Consider the following 16,089-nt stretch of genomic DNA (forward strand, 5'->3'; position numbering starts at 1 on the left):
AGGATATGGAGATAGGAGCCCTGCTACCAATTTGTCTTCCTTTGCTCCCAGCGGGTGCAAGCACTCACACACATGCACGCATACACACACACACACACACACACATACACACACACACACCCCAGCTTGGAGAAGGTGGGAGGGCTGGTCTGAGAAACAGGGGGACAGAGCCAAGGAGGGGGAAACCAAAGAAGTGGGGAGAGGCAAGTGCGTGCTCTCTCTCCCTCCTGCCCCTTTTCTCAGAATGCTGGGGCTCCAGCTGGAGCTGGAGGGGAGGGGGCCCAGCTGAGCCACATCTGGCAGGCGCCGTCACTCACCGAGGGCCGGAAGGGCGCAGCGGGGGCGGCCTCCATGCTGTACTGCTTCCCCCCTGGGACGCTCTTCCTCCTCGAGCGACCCAAGTGGTATTCTGGAGAGGGGAAAAGAGCCAGAAGGGAGGTTGGGAGGGGTTGTTGTTAGCCCAGGTGTCCACTTCTGACCCCAGCCCGTTCGCCCACCTCCCTCTGCCCCTCAGCTCCAGCCTCACCTACCCCCCGGAAAGCAGCAGGAAGAGCAGCGGCGGCTGAGAGGCTGGCGGCGGGAAGGAGGGGGTAAAGAACCCGAGCCGGAGCCCCCCGAGGGGGACGGGGTGGGAGGCCTTAGGCCCATGACTGGGACTGGCAGTCAGCAGAAGGGCATGGCTGAGAGGGTCAGTAAAACCCCAGTGGTAGAAGGACACCAAAGATCCACGGAAGCTAGGTCCTTGGTGCCCACCCCCCCAGGAAGGGGCTAGCTGGGGGGGGAAGTTGGGTTAAAGGTCATTGCCCATAGGCAGGCTTTCCTCTCCCCTCAGCTGGGCACATCTTTCACCTGCTCCCCTCTCCTGGAACCCCTGTCCGTCTGAAGAGCCAGGGCTGTCTCCCATGACCCCCTCCCTGGTCTGGAGGGGGAAGTCTTAGAAGAGACCTGTGAGGAGTGGCAGGGGAAGAAGCCTGGGGACAGAAAATCCAAGGAAGGGGCAGATGGGGGGGGGAGGGGAGAAGGGGCTGGTTCCACGTGCACTGCAGTGGCTGGGACTCAGAAGGGAAGGAGGGGGTAGAGGAAAGAGAAGAATGCAGGAGAGTGGGGGAGTGGGCAGGGAGAGGGGAGGATGAGCAGTGGAGGTTCAGGGGACTCCCAAGTGAGGATAGGGAGAGGAGGAGGAGGGGAGGAGAATGCGGATGAAGGCCGGACTGCCAAGAGTCTAGGGGGGTGGCAGCTCGAGGAGGGAAGCTGAGGCTCTTCTGCCAGGGAATTGAGAGGGGCAAAGGGGCTAGAGGAGAATGAAAGTGGGGGGATGCCAAGCTCCGGCACCAGCTCCAGAATGGCTGCCCAGGCCTGGGCTCCCCCCTCAGCCCCACAGTCACCACTGCAGCCAATGGGGGGGCAGGTGCTGCATCAGGGGCGGGGCTACCATCTCCACGGCAACAAGAAGCTACAGACTGGGAGGGGGGAACCGGAAGAGCTGCCTGTTAACTCTCTAGGTTCCGGAACAAGGGAGGACCACAGCTACATTTTCACTGTCTGCTTCCAGAATTGCAAATCACCAGCAACTTGCCCTAGAATCAGTCTCCAGCTTCCCTTTGCTTCTAAAACCCCGGTGTTAGAAGGTCTGTCTCCAAAAATGTGGGCTCCATGACACAGGAACCCTTGCCGACCCTTGGGAACAGTGTGTAGAGCACAGAAACATACACTGAACTGTGGGGGTACGTGTATATAACCACAGTACAAAAAATAGGGATCTAGGTGCTTATGAGACATACAGACAACTGTGAGCACGGGCGTGCCACAGATCCACATTCTGAGACCCTGAGGCCCACATACCCCACGGGATACATGCTTAGACATATGTGAACACTGCAACAGGAGAGTACACATTGTGACCCAGACACCCACATGAGAGCTGCTGGTGTGGACGTGAAGCCCCAGTCCCTTGGGCAATCATTTGGGCAGCACATTACAGAAATGGACAGTTAACCCTAACACACACACACACACACACACACACACACACACACAGGAAGTTAGTTTAACCTCTAAGATACATGCCTGAGTATACTGTGGACCCAATCACAGCAAGGCATCCTGGTACCCCGAAAGCACAAACATCATTCATTCACATGAAAAGTATGACCACATCCACTTCATCTCAGGACAACCCCTTCTTTTTCCCCAGCCCTTGACTGACTCCGACGCAGGCATCCATGATTGCTCTCCAAGGAGGAGAAAATGAGGAGCAAATGCATCAATTACCCATCTAGGACACATTCAACAATGAATCTAAGGGGTCAGGATATCTTTTTCTTAGTCTCTGCATTTCTTCGGTATGGCTGCCTCACTCCCGTTCCAAAGAAACCAAACTCAGCCACTACTTCCATATGCAAGCTCCTCTAATAAAGGCACAAAGACTAACTTTAAATCGACTAGATTTTGCTTTGGAACTACAGAATTAACAGAAAGAGAACAAATTTGCGAACTGGCTTCCTTGGCTCTTGGAAATAATACAACCTTACACGTTACCAGGAACTAAGATCCATGAACTCACACGTAAGTCACAGGTACGTGGAGGCCACAAACACAAATGCTTACAAAGACTGTCACTGCCACAAAAAAGAAAAACATGTAGAAAAAAAGAGAGTGACAGAAACACAGGACATTCTGTTATGAATGCTGCATACAGTGGCATGTACAGAAAACAAGGCACATACGCGAGTACACACACAGAGCAAACCTGGTCAGTGCACCCTGCAATCCTGGGTCTCCATGTCCCATCCCTACACGATGTATACACGCATGCACACACATAACTGCCACCTACACATACCCGTAACACAGGCATTGTGCACACACCCACACGTGTACACACCCTGTGTACACACACAATCGCACTCTCACACACACACACAGCAAGGGCTTGGACTCCCGCCTCTTCAAACTCTCTAATCTTGCCATCACCCACAGAATCTCCCCCTGCCCTCCAATTTGCCAAATCCCTAACCTTCCCTTCAGCCTTTCTTCCCTGTCATACCCAGCTGGCAGCTCTCGAGGGGAGCCAAGGAGGGAGGTTGCCAGAGCAGGATGAGGAACAGAGTTGGACAGAGCAGAGAAATGGGGGGCAAAACTCTGTTCTGGGGACAGGAAGCTCTACTGACAGTCCCTGAGGTGACAGGCCCCACCATGAGCCAGGCTCCATGCCTGAGGGGCCACCCCTCATCCAACTAAGCCTGATCCTATGGCCTATATGAACCAGTGGCCTCTCTCATCTTGCCCCTCACTTCTCTCGAACAGCTTTACTCACAGGCCTCTCTGCTCTCCCCACTTCTCCTCCCCAGCTTCCAGACCCTTTCTCCCTCCATCCCCATCCAGTTCCCCATCTTAAGCTCTCTTATCCTCTTTTTCCCTCAATCTGGCTCAAAAATCTCCCACATTTCCATTCTCCAGCTATCCCTTTTCTCCTAGCGAAACCTCCCTCATTCCTCTTCACCTCCTTTCTCCCCACTTTTCCACTTTCTCTCCACTCCTTTCCTTTTCACCTTTTCTGTCCCCACTCCCAGACAGAGCAGGGGCTCACACCTGCCCACCCCAAAGGTGTTTCACATATAGTAGGGGTCCAAGAAGCCCACTTACACACACGCACTCCCTTCCCCCACTTGCACACCACCCACATCCAGACACGCCCTGGACACCCGTGCTGGGATTGACACAGATACCCAGGCCAATGATGGAACACATGCAAAGACACACACCTGCCACCAGGGCAGAGAAAATCTTGCTCATGCTTCCACACATCCCTAGACACAGGAGACTGCCTGGAGGTGAGCTCCAGCCAGGAACATGCAAGCTCAGGGTCAGAGGTGACATGTACCAATGTGGCCAGTGGCCGGCCCAGCAGCCTCCTAGGCAGGAACCGGACAGAGACACGATGAGAGAGGACAGGCTTGCACACGGCTGGGTGCACATGTATGCATGAGGAACTGGGCCCCGGGTACACATGGCATCGACACACGGGGGACAGGAGCATGGACACAAACACATACACGGACACACGGGCTGCTGTCTCCACCAAGGGGCTCCGAGACCACCCCACACCGGCCTCCCCCGCGTGCTCGCGACCCTGGCCCCCCGGAGGCCGGTCCCCGACCCCCCACCTCCGCTGCCCCCCTCCAGTTACCATAACTCCCCCCACTCGGAAGATGCAGCGAGAACATGCGGAGGGAGCAGCTGCCGCCGCCGCTGCCGCCGCCGCGGCTTCCCCACCCCCTTCCCCGCGCCCACGCACACGCGCGCCCCCCGCCCCCACGCGCGCTCTTCGTCCGCCCGGCCCCGCCCTTACCTCGCACCGCCCCCTGGAGGGGGTCGGGGGTGTCCCCGGTGGGGGAGGGGCCCCGCCCCTGCGCGGGGGAGGGGCGGGGTGCGGCGGGAGAGGGGGCGGCGCGGCCCGGCTCGCGCCGCCCGGCGCGTTGGGGGCGGCGGCGGGGCCCGGGACGGCCGGCCGCGCGGTGACGGCCGCGGGAACGGCTCCCTCCGCCGCCGCTCCCGCCGCTGCCGCCGTTGCCCGGGCCCCGCCGCCGTTGCTAGGAGACCGCTGCTGCCGTGGCCGCCTCTGTCACGAGCCCCGTCGCCCGGAGACAGCGCGAGAGAGACGGGGGAGGGGGGCGAGGGGACCCCCAAAACCAACCGGGCCTCCCACCATCCCCTCCAGAGCAGGACCCCCCACCAAAACCGCGGAGGAAGCGAGGGGCGGCGGCTCCACCCAGCAGAGGAGGAGCCCTGGATTCCAATGCCCCTCAAAGGTCCGGCGACCTCTCCTGGGCTCCAGCGTCCACAGCTTCAGCACATACCTTCGCGGACCCAGGCCCCCAAGCCCCTAAAGATTCCTGTGTCCCTGATATCCTCTATGCCCTTTACAGATTCCATGTCCCCCAGAAAACCCCAGACGTTCACCAGCTATCAACTCTTCACTAGACCCTCCCCCCAACTAGATATACTCCAGGACCCTCTTCCAACCCCTACTGAACCCTCAACACGACGACCTCCATATATCATCCCCAACTCCAAACAAACACGGATGCCCCCACCCAAAACACACCCGAGACTCACACCAGAGACCCCAGACCCCAAGGACTCAGGATAAGGAGAAACATGGGGATTATGTGGGCAGAGGTATCAACCACCTGACATATGATAAACATGCTCCGTGAGCATGTGACCATTCTGGCCTGGACACACAGGTATGCACATGTGCACACACACAAATCTTTCCCAGACATGAACATGACACACACACACGCACACACACAGATGTGACAGACATCACACACATTCTCTGTACACACCATCACCACCACCTGGCTTTGCCTCATAGAAATGTGCTCTCCACACCCCCCACCCCAAGGTCAGAGGTTTCCATGACAACGACACACATCCCTGCCCACCCACCTACCAACCCAGGGTCCCAGAGCTGGCCCCCAAGGGGGGGGGGGTGAGACCTGAGCCTATCAGAAGAGGGCTATATATAGGGAGCTAAGGGATGGAGACAGGACACTGGATCTCTTTGAGGAAGAGAAACTGGGAGCCTGGATCCCTAAGGGAAGGGGCTGCTGGTGGAAGAAAGGGTCACCAGGGGCTGGGGGGATGGAGGAACTGGATCCCTAGTCCTGGAAGGGAAATGTAGTGGTAGGGGGCAGTGATAAGGGGGTTTCTGGGGGCTGAGGGCGTCTCTCTGCACCTTGGCTGCAGATCTCTGTTCTCTGCCTTCATCTCCCCTCACTGTTCCCATGGAAACCTTTTAAGCGAACTTCTCAGGAAGACAAAAATCTTTTTTTAAATGACTAAAGAGGGGGGTGGAGGGGGGGCAGAAAGAGGGAGGGAGGGAGGGAGGGGAAGAGACAGATGGAGAGAGGGAGAGAGTTGGAGAGACAGACTGAGCAGATAGCTCTACAGACAGAAAGGAGATGATGGGGGTCTGATGAAGTTCCACCGGGAGCAGAGGGGAGCGACAGAAGAATCAACAGGGATGGGGAAAATAAGAGAAATCGGGAGGGGAAAGAGAAAGGGGATGACATTACTGCAGAAAACAGAAGCAGTCGAAGAGAAGAGAAAAGGGGGCAAGAAAAGAGGGAGGGCCCACAGGCCAGAAGGTCTGGAAGAGGAATCAGGAGCGTGGGGGTGGGGCAGAGGTCTGGGGGGAGGGCAGGAACTAGGTCATTCTCTCCACGATCCTAGACCAAGGGCTGGGAGGGGCAGGGGCAGGAGCGCTCGGACAGGAAGCTAAAGATCTAAGGAGACTATTTTTACAAGCACCAGGAAAACAGGCAAACTTCCTGCTGGAGAGCAAAAAGGGAGCGAAACACAGCAAAGACCACTGGGGCCTCTCACCCACATCCCCAGTCCCGCTCCAGATCCCAGAGGAGGGCGCCTTCTCCTTCCAGGCTCCCACTCGCAGGATGAGAGACCGTGTCTCCTCCTCCTCCCTCCCCCTGACAGCTCCCTCATTTCCCCGACTCCCCCCTCCCCTGCAGTCCCGTCCACCTTCAGCCCTCTCCCCACCACTGTCCGGGGCACGAGAGCCTGCTCGGCCGCCGTACCATGCTCGCCGTGGGGCCGCCCCTCCACCGGCACGGAGACCGTGCGTCTCAGCAGTTTGTTGCGACTGGACTCGCTCCTCCGGTCCCGGATCAGAAGGGGGTGTATCTAGGGGATGCGGGGGTGTGTCAGACCTCACCCGCCCAGGCCGTCCCTCCTCTTTCCCTCCCCCACCACGGAAGGATGAACCTCCCTCTCCACCGGGCCTGCCCACCTTCGGCCCCTGCTCCTGCACGCTCTTTAAGCGTCTCGGGATGAGTCGGTTTCTCTTTCCCCTCTCTCTCCAAGTCTCTCTCCCTCCTTTCTCTCCCGTCCCATCCTCCTCTTTCCTCCCTTCATTTCTTTTGAAACATCCTCCGGGAAATTCTCCCAAACCCGACTCAGCTCTTCCCGCAACCCCGCAGGAGTCTGCTACTCTGGTAATCCCCTTTCCCCTTGACCTTCAGTTCCTCCATTCTCCCCGCTTTCCTCCCAACCTCCCACCTCCCTCACCACCTTCCCTCCCTCCGTGCCTGTCACGGGGGTAGCAGAAGCTGCATTTATAATCAGGATCTACAGCTTGTCTCCCTCCCACGGCCCGGCTTTCGGCCAGACTGGGACCCAACCTCCCAGCCCTGCTCAAAGGGCCTGGTCACCTCCCCCCACCCTTCATCTCCTTCCCTTGGCCCCTGCTCAACCTCTTTCACTTGCCTCCTTCTCTTGAACCATTCCCTCTTCCTGAGCCTCATCCCCAGCTCCAATCCTCCAATCTTCTCCACCCCTACAAGAACCACCCCACCTTGCTAGTCCCTCGCTCCAGGTCCACAATCCACCTACTTCCAGCCCCCTGTGCCCCTACACACTGCTCACCTATCCATCCCCTCCCACACCCTTCCCACTCCAGACTCTGGCCACTCAGTTGCCCCTCAGCTTGCTGGCCACCTCCCCTGGACTTTTGCCCAGCTCTGTCATTCCTTTGTTATCCCACCCTCTCAATCCTCACAACAGTCCCCACTCTTATTGGTTCCAGTTACCCTAACTGATCCTACAGACCCCAACCTAGTCAAGACTGGCAGCCACTAGTAAATCACTCAAATGGCCAATGCCTAAAACTTGGACTCCCAAACCACCTTTTCCTTTAAAGTCATCATGTCCTCCCCTAGACACCTGGACTTCACTCTGTGACCTGGAAGCTCTAGCCAGCTTCTCCACACTCTCCCTTGACCCTCAGGTCCCTCCAGACCCTGGTTAACCCCAATCAATTCTAGCCCTGCCTCACCACACCCTCCCCAACAGTGTCAGGAACACCTCTCACCACCTCACTGGTCTCCAAGGCTACCTATGACTCTCTAAATCTGGTCCCCCAAATCCCCCCACTCGCTGAAGCACACCTCTGGGCCTCCACCTTTCATATCTGTACCCACTGTTTCTTCTGATGGGTCCTCCACTGCTGACCCGTGCCCAGTTAGAACCCATACTCTCTTGGCTCTACTGGCCCTGCTTGCTCCCCACCTCCCACACTCTGCCCCTCTCCCACTCCTACTGCTTTAGAAAATGTCCCCTACTCTCAGTTCCCCTCATTCCCCAGGCATCTCCTTCCTTGTATTTTTTCCTGGTTGATGTCCTTGGTGAAAGCTCTCCTGGTCTCTCCAAACCCTGACCTTGGGCACCTTCCCAGTCTTCATCACCATCCACACCAAGATCCACTGACTTCTGTCATCTCTCCTAGGACCTTCTGGCCCTTTCCTGGTCCCGGTTTCCCTCAGTTCCCACTCACGATAGGAGCAGGCCTGGGAGTGATGAGTGATGGGTCTTGCTGGCATGGGGGAAGAACAGGAGAGGGTTCCCGAGGACCACTTGGGAGGTGATCCCTCCAAAGCAATGCCCATTTCCTGCCACCCATTCTCCAAGCCCTTCAGTTTCCCTTTCCTATCCTAACCTATCCCACAATATGGGCAGGACCACAACAGGAGCCACCCCCAAGTCTTCAGAACCACATCTCCTCCCCAACACTGTATGGGCCCAGAAAGATCCCCTAGCCAAAGTGACAGAATGTTTACCCTTTTGCACACCCCAACCCAAACCTCAATGGCCACCCTCCTCAGACCACTTGCAAATATTTCTCTCTTCTTTGCCTTCTCTGTGCCTCTCACCCCTTCACTAATGAGGATTCTCATCTTTCTCTCCACATTCTCCCATGCTACCCAGAAGTCTCCCCAACCTTCCCACTCTGCTCACCTCGTCCTCATCCAGCATGAGAAGCTGGTTCCCCGAGATGATGCAGAACCGTGGGTTCCAACCAGGACGATCATATGGGGAATGAACGTATTGGGTTCGGTGCATAGGGGGTCCCCGTACATCTGGGGGGGACAGAGACACACAGAAATGGTAAGGGCAGTTCTATGCGCTTAGGAGACAGAGGCCCAAAATGGCAAGAAGAGAGTCCACAAAGTAAGAGAATAAGACCCCACCCGCCTTGGAGATCACAGATGGGGGTGAGGCACATGGTAACTTATTTAAAGGAACAGAAGACAAGCCTATATATCTGGGAGGAGGGAGGGGAGGGGAAATCACATCACATGGGGGCTCTGTAGACTGCAGGAAAAAAATATAGAGGGGCGGTTCAGGGAGGGGGATTATATCATGACAGAAAGGGTACACATTCAGAGGCAGAGAAAGGTGGCGGTGCTCCCATATCCAAAAAATGAAAAGATGGAGGGTGCAGCAGAACTGGCAGAAGAGAAGCACACAGAATGGTGGTGGCAGGGGGCCTGGGAAGAGGGAGAGCACCCAAAAAACCACAGAAGACAAGGACTTGGAGGGAAGGTGTCTCCCCCAGCTATAAGAGAGTGAGAGGAGAAAGCTACACAGCTGTGGGAAAGAAGAATGGGGCCAGGGGTATAGGAACATTTGGGCATGAAATTCTGAGAGCTAAACATCTGGAAGAGAGAAGATGTGAGGGAGCTTACCAGTTCACAAAGTCCGGGACAGGAGAGGGCCTCTCCTCCTGCCTCTCCTCTATTCTCAGCTCCCTCCTCCTCTAGCCCAGCCCTGCTCAACTCTGGGAAAATTCTGGTTCTTCTGGTGGTAGGGGGAGGATAGGTCTTGCCAACATCTGGTTTTGGGAGGGGCTAGAGAGTGAGGAGGCACGAAACATGCCTTTGTTTGAATGAACAGAGATTGAATTGATCTCTTCTCCCACTCCATGCCCAGAGATCAAAGATTCGATAATGACCCCTTACTTCCCCTAGTCTCCAAGGACAGGATGGAAGCCAAATCCACCGGTGAGGAAACTCTCCAAGGTACAGTGAGGAGCTTGAGGAAGAAATGGGGAAGGAAGAAGGGAAGATCCAGGCCTGGGACAGAGAGGAGGCCTCCAAAATTTCAAGCTGGGGGTGGGGACAACCAGTAGACCAAGCATTGCCCATACTCAGAGATGCCCCCAGGGGCATCTTACCCAACTTAGCTGTTCTTCCCTCACCCTTCTATCTGCACACTGTCTCTCCTTTAAATCCCAATGCCACCAACCATCAAAGGGACACAGGGAGGAGGCACTATGGAAGTAAGAAAGAAATCAAATTGGTGACCTCAAAGTGAGAGAAAATAGGTTTAAGGTACCGCCGTGAGAAAGAATTTAGAGGAAGAAAAATCAAATTCTGTCACCTTTACAAGATAATTCATCATGGGTATCATGAAGGAAAAGAACTGGTCATTAAGCTCCATTCTAACTGATTACCTGAGTAGAAAAGTTTTTGAAAAATCTAGCCTCTTTCTGTCTACGAACATGTTCTTCAAATTTACCCAACCTGCAGATCAGAGTCAGAGATGAACCCCTAGAATACAGATATTTAGAAATCCCAATACTTTGAGACTTTCACTATCTCAAAGCCATCTCAGAGAGTCTATCCGAAACCCCCTAGATACAGAGATCACCAGTCCCTAGGCTCCGAGGCTGCACACACTGCAGGCAACGCGCCCGCTGCACTCAGGCTCTGAAGACTCCCAGAGGAGAAAGCTGTTGATCCATATGATCATTCTGGGAGGGACTGGTTCAGGCTGTAGCCACAGGGAGGCAGGTTAGAGGTCAGGGGACACCCTCCTCCTGGGAGTAGGGAAGACCGCAGGGAACTCAGCTTAGAAGCAACTCTGGAAACAACCCCCCACCCCCACCGCCATACACACACACTGTCTAGACTTAAGTAAGGGTGATTCCGGGAGGCAGATGCAAGAGACAGACTAACACCGATGAGAAAAGGGAAAAATTTACTAGGATAAGAAGTCCCACAGGGCTCAGATGAGGAGGTCTTCTAGGTCCTGTTCCAACCATCAAAACCTGCATCTTGCACCCAAATCTCCAACACCCCAGGAAGTAGAGGACGTGAGAAAAGAGGACTGGGTGGTAAAGAGCTGAGGTATTAGGGGAAAGTGGGTAGGCACAGACTTGCAGTGACAAGGCAGGGAATGGGGTAGGGATAGAGGATGGGCTGGGGGACAAATCATAGGGACGGATCAAGAGAAAAGAAGGGAGAAAGGAGAGTAAATCCCTAGGGACAAGGAAATCTACCAGAAGAGCCTAAGTGGACACGGGGCAGAAGAAATGAGGTATACCTAACAGGGGTACTAAGACAAGGGGGTCATGAAGGACAGGTGAAGAGGTGGTAGAGATATCCGGGAGCTACCAAGCTACCAGACAGAAGAGAGGGAGAGAGAATGGACCAGAGAAAGGACTGATACAAGAGAAGGACAGAAGGGGGACTCATATAAGGAACGGACACCATATGGGGGGAAAGATATAGGTGATGGACACCAGAGGAGGGAGGGGGAATGGTAATAGGAATTGGAGGTGGGGGAGGGGGTAAAAAGTGGTGAAGTGAAGGGGGCAGATAGGACCCCAGGGGTTACATTTCACTGGTCCAAGGCCTTAAGGAGGGTCAGAGTCTGGGGGCAGGGTCCTAACCTGCCCTCTACTTCCATCACTCAATCTTACTTCTGTTGCCCCCTCCCCCCTCAATAAACACACACATAATTTTGGCCCTCTCCCTGCCCTGGTCTCTCCTCCCCCAGCCCATTCCCTCTTTCCTCTCTTCCCTCCATCTGGACCCTCCATCCCCCCCACCCCCCACTGCCTCCCTCTCTCTCCATCTGGCCCCTTCTTCTCTCCCTCCATCCTCCTCTCTTTTTCAACCCCCTACCATTCTCTGGGCCCCTTCATCGTATTCTACCCCCATCTTCTTTGCTTCTCCTTTCACCCCTATGTTTTCATTTCCCCCTCCTAGCCCCTTTCCTAAGACTGTCCGTCTGTTTCCTTAATATTTTCCTCATCTCTCAGCTCCCACCTCCAAATTATTTCTGCAGCTCTTCCCCCCAAACCTTTCCCTCTATCATCCCACCCCTTCTGGCAATCTCTTTCCCCTTCATCATTTTCCCCTCCGCCCCCTTCGAAGCCTGTTTCCTGGCCCCTCCGGCCCCTATCTACCCCTATCTTCTGGCCTCCAATCCCTCCTTCCCCATTGCTCCCATCCCTGCCTTCCCGGTCCTCCTCTCTCTCCCTCCATTTCAGCTGCTCCCCTCCCTGGCCCCGGGTCTGCTCCCCCCCCCCCCCGCCCCTGCCCCTCCCCCTCTTGCCCCCCCCAACTGGCCCTCCCCCTCCCCTCCCCACCGTACCTCTGAAGGGGGCATAGGACATCGCGGGGATGCTCCCCCGATGGATGGAGGCGCGAGACCTGCTCATCAGGCCTGGGGGGGAGGGGGCGGGGGGGGGACGGGGGAGAAAGAGAAGAGAGAAAGAGGGGGAGAGAGAGGGGGAGAAGGAGGAGGAGGTGGAGGAGGAGGAGGAGGAGAGAGGAGGAGAGAGGAGCAGAGAGGAGCGGAGAGGAGGAGAGAGGAGGAGGAGGAGGAGAATAGGAGCCAACGGCAGCAGCGGCAGCCGGGAGAGAGAGGGAGAGAGAGAGAGGGGGGCGGGGGAGCGAGCGACAGAAGAGAGAGCAGGAGGAGGAGGAGAGAGAGAGACTCTGCACCCCCCACCCCTACACAGTGAGAACCAGGGAGAGAGACCCCTGCCTCAAAAACACACCAGAATGAGAGAGAGTGAAGTTCTGAAGATGTAGACCTCAGATGCTGAGACAGAGAGACCCCAGACCCACAGAGAAAGATGCCTTGCTACTCACCCCTGGGGGGCAGGGGGTTAATCTGAGGCACAAACTCAAAATCTAGAGGACAAGAGACCCCAATCTCAGGAAAAAAAAGATCCCAGATCCCCTACTGAGAGAAGGGTCAGAGGTCAAAATATGAGCATCCAGTTTCAAAAGGTTCTCCACAGCTACAGAAACCTTAGACTCCAAAATCAGGTGGTGGTTTTCAGGAACAAGATCAGACACCTAGAGTCAAAGAAAAAGGTGAAATCCAGATTCAGAAAAAACTCAGACCTAGAATTAGCTCTTAGAGGACTCAGATCCAGAGAGAGATACCAGACCCCAGACTCATATCTCAGAGAAGAGAAACTGCTGATTCAGAGACTGATAACTCAAGAGATAAACTCCAGACCTGGGGGCTGAGCATGGGGTGAAGGGAGAGAGGCAGGGACAGACACTCGTGCAGCTCAGAGATCTAGAAAGCAGAGACCCCGAACTCATGAAGAAGAGTCTGAAAGACCTCAGAGAGTGATTGAGTCCCAGAAACAGGTACTCCCCAAACAAAAAGGAGACCCAGTCCTGAGAAATATCCGCTGCAAATACTGAAAGGCCCTACAGAGGTCTAGCTCAGAAACAAACCCAAACCCAAAGACAGATCTCAGGGAGACCCCATCCCCAGAGACACAGGTATGAGAGAACTCTTATAAGCGCCCAGTTATGCCCACCAGCAGACTGGAGACCCCAAACATTGAAAGGAGGGGGAATACTGGGGGAGGGGGAGTGGCAAGAGCCTTTTCTCTGCTGCCTCCTCCCACCTTTCTCTCCTCTCATTGGCCCCTCTCTCCATTTTTGGGTCACTGAATGTGCTTGGGCCCCAGGGAAGTTATGTAGGACAGGTCCTGGCTCCTAGGGGGATGGGTTAAGGGAAGGAGACCCAAGATTCAGAGGTATACCACTCCTAGACAATTAAATAGGAGAGGGGTAAGGGACAAAAGGACCATCACTACTTCCTGGAGTCCTCCACATCCCCAATCTGAAGCCCTCTCTCTCCCCCTCTCCATCCCCTGCCCATTCACCAGTTTGTCTCAACCTTTGGGGGTTTCAGTTAAGAAGGCTGAATTGCCCTCAGCTCCATTTTCATCACCCTCTATCCCATTTGCAGGGCCTCACTCTTTCCTTTTAAAATGCATCTTTCCCCACCTAGCCATCGTGTCGCCGTGCCCATCCCTGCCTAACCACTATCCCCTGCCCAGGGACAGCTGGTTTCTCAGATTATCGTTCATTACTCAACCTAGGCATATGTCACTCCTAACCAAAGAAGCAGGGGGCGCTCTCTTCACCCCCTGAGGTTCAATCTTCTCAGACCCTGCCACTCCTTAATGCCTCGGAAACAGTTTAAGGGCTGTAATTTGGCACATTCTGGGGTTTAAGGATTATTTCCCCACTCCACAACCTGACGCATCGAGTCGGCGGGGTCTCCAGCCCCCCTTTCTAGCGCCAGCTCTCTCGTCGCGTGGCCTGCGGGACTGGCCTGCGATTGGCCTCTTCGCGCAACCCATTGAGGGACAGCCGCCTGAGAGAGACCGGCCCCCTCACGTGACAGTGGAACGCCGCTGCGGCTCTCCTCAGCCTGCCATTGGCCGTTTCCGGTTTACACGGAAACGAGCGCGCCATTTCCGTGCACGACTGCAGAACCGGCCGTCGATTGGCCAAATTCCTTTTTGCTCCTCCCCCGAAGGGAGGCGGGGTAAGCTGGGCCACGTGAGGGCCGGGATTGGCTGGCTCTGGAGGTTCGGGTGGGCTTCTACTGTCACGTGGTGTGCCCTGTTTTCTTATCACGTGGGTGCGACCCAGGTAAGAAGAGGCCGCCCTTCTTGGGCTTGGGGTCCCTTCGCGGCGTTACGTGCGGTTGTTGATATTCAACCCTCCTCAACCAGCATAGGCTGCATGAGGGGGGTGCGGGCTCCCGCAATCCTGCTCGGCGGAGGGGTGAGTGACCGGCCCCGCCCCTTCCGGTCCTCGAAGCCTCGACCACCACCCTCACCCCAAATCCTAGAGGTTGGCTCCTGAGGAGGGAGTGGAGACCGAGTCTGCCTTAATTTCTCAAGTTTCTTTCCCAGCTTCAGGGACCTTTTTCTTCGGGGTGCAGAAGAGGGAGGGCAGAGCCTGTCTATCCAAGTGAAGGGTTCCCGAGATGCCATTTCCTCGGGTATTTGTGGGGTGACACCCTGTTCATTTCGTGTTCTCAGGCCGCTCTGCTCCTGTCGCTTCCTTGGATGCCGGCGCTGCTGCCTGTGGCCTCCCGCCTTGTCTTGCTCCCCCGAGCTCTATTGTCCATGGCTTCAGGAAGCCCCCCGTCCCAGCCCCCGCCCGCCTCGAGCTCCGGCTATGTTCCCGGCTCGGTCTCTGCAGCCTTTGTCACCTGCCCCAATGAGAAGGTCGCCAAGGAGATCGCCAGGTGGGGACCTCGGTGTGGAGCGAGGAAGGAGCGAGTTGGGGGTGGGAGAGAAGAGTACCCTCCAGCAGCCTCCTGCCTGACCTCCGGCTTTGGAACCGTGCTTCTGGGCTGCCAGTGCAAAAATCCGGGTCGTGGGGCGTTCTGAATGGGGCTCTCTCTTCACCTTCAGGGCTGTGGTGGAGAAGCGCCTGGCAGCCTGCGTTAACCTCATCCCTCAGATTACATCCATGTGAGTCTTTATAGGAGTTGGGGGTTAACCTAACTCTAGGCGCTGATTGGCAGTGCTTTTCCTTGAGGGCAGTCTTTGCTCCCTCAACACTCCCTCCCTGACCTTTTCAGCTATGAGTGGAAAGGAAAGATTGAGGAGGACAATGAGGTGCTGATGGTGAGAAACATTTCCCCATCCAGTGAAAACTGGATTCCCTGACCCTGACCCCATTCCCTCACCTGAGATCCTGAAATCAGCCCCATTCCTTGATTCAGTTGTGTTTGTGTTTTGCCTCTCAGATGATTAAAACCCAAAGTTCCTTGGTTCCAGCTTTGACAGATTTTGTTCGGTGAGAACTTTGACGTGTGTAGCGGCGAGGGTGGCACTTGCTGGGCAGTCTGGGGCGGGGGGGGCTCCTATAGGTAGATCTTTGAGTGATTCCCCCCCCCCCCCATGTTTTCACAGTTCTGTGCACCCTTACGAAGTGGCCGAGGTGATTGCATTGCCTGTGGAGCAGGGGAACTCCCCATACCTGCACTGGGTACGCCAGGTTACAGAGTCTGTTTCCGACTCCAGCACAGTCCTACCGTGAGGAGCCCTGTTTCTGCTATTGTTTCCCTTGTATACTTCTGTGCCCTTTAACTTCCAGGTAATGACTGGGCCCCTAATAAATCCTGTCTTTGGTTTTCTCTGCCTTTTGCCTTTTTCCT

General features: G+C 55.7%; 2 protein-coding genes across 21 annotated transcripts in view; one reads left to right on the top strand and one right to left on the bottom strand.

Annotated features, from left to right (window-relative positions):
* Positions 1-12,331, bottom strand: part of SYNGAP1 (synaptic Ras GTPase activating protein 1) — a 31,675-nt gene extending 19,344 nt beyond the window's left edge. For 12 of the 17 annotated variants that reach the window (XR_006818361.1, XR_006818362.1, XM_046005678.1 and 9 more), the window contains exons 1-4: positions 12,247-12,331; positions 8,821-8,942; positions 6,606-6,711; positions 318-409 (exon numbers count right to left, since the gene is read on the bottom strand). Coding sequence is in view for 15 of the 17 variants with exons in the window: in XM_046005678.1 (XP_045861634.1) it covers positions 318-409; positions 6,606-6,711; positions 8,821-8,942; positions 12,247-12,313 (387 nt within the window). In the remaining 2 variants the exon portion in view is untranslated. Of the gene's footprint in view, positions 1-317; positions 410-526; positions 1,357-4,189; positions 4,244-4,351; positions 4,387-6,605; positions 6,712-6,817; positions 6,877-8,820; positions 8,943-12,246 lie in introns of those variants that run through there. The other 5 variants (XM_046005686.1, XM_046005687.1, XM_046005685.1 and 2 more) reach the window with 5 other exon arrangements.
* Positions 12,332-14,437: 2,106 nt separating this feature from the next.
* CUTA (cutA divalent cation tolerance homolog) lies at positions 14,438-16,070 on the top strand. Of its 4 annotated transcripts, none has more exons than XM_046005637.1 (6): positions 14,438-14,567; positions 14,963-15,171; positions 15,341-15,400; positions 15,511-15,556; positions 15,679-15,728; positions 15,845-16,070. In XM_046005637.1, the coding sequence occupies exons 2-6, from the start codon at positions 14,990-14,992 to the stop codon at positions 15,969-15,971; spliced, it is 465 nt and encodes a 154-aa protein (XP_045861593.1). In that variant the 5' UTR covers positions 14,438-14,567; positions 14,963-14,989; the 3' UTR covers positions 15,972-16,070. The 4 variants fall into 4 exon arrangements, with proteins under 4 accessions (XP_045861593.1, XP_045861590.1, XP_045861591.1 ...); XM_046005634.1 differs by having other exon boundaries at positions 14,567-14,702; XM_046005635.1 differs by lacking the exon at positions 14,438-14,567 and adding an exon at positions 14,574-14,771 and having other exon boundaries at positions 15,679-15,742.
* The last annotated feature ends 19 nt before the right edge of the window (positions 16,071-16,089 follow it).

Source organism: Meles meles, chromosome 5 (assembly GCF_922984935.1).
Source record: "Meles meles chromosome 5, mMelMel3.1 paternal haplotype, whole genome shotgun sequence".
NCBI classification, from domain to species: Eukaryota; Metazoa; Chordata; class Mammalia; order Carnivora; family Mustelidae; genus Meles; species Meles meles.

What these genes read in the sequence shown, in the direction of transcription:
- CUTA (XM_046005633.1), top strand. Translation starts at nt 14,661, where the DNA reads ATGAGGGGGGTGCGGGCTCCCGCAATCCTGCTCGGCGGAGGGGTGAGT. An exon ending in ATCCCTCAGATTACATCCAT is followed by an intron (nt 15,401 to 15,510) that starts GTGAGTCTTTAT and finishes TGACCTTTTCAG; the next exon opens with CTATGAGTGGAAAGGAAAGA. An exon ending in AGGACAATGAGGTGCTGATG is followed by an intron (nt 15,557 to 15,678) that starts GTGAGAAACATT and finishes TTTGCCTCTCAG; the next exon opens with ATGATTAAAACCCAAAGTTC.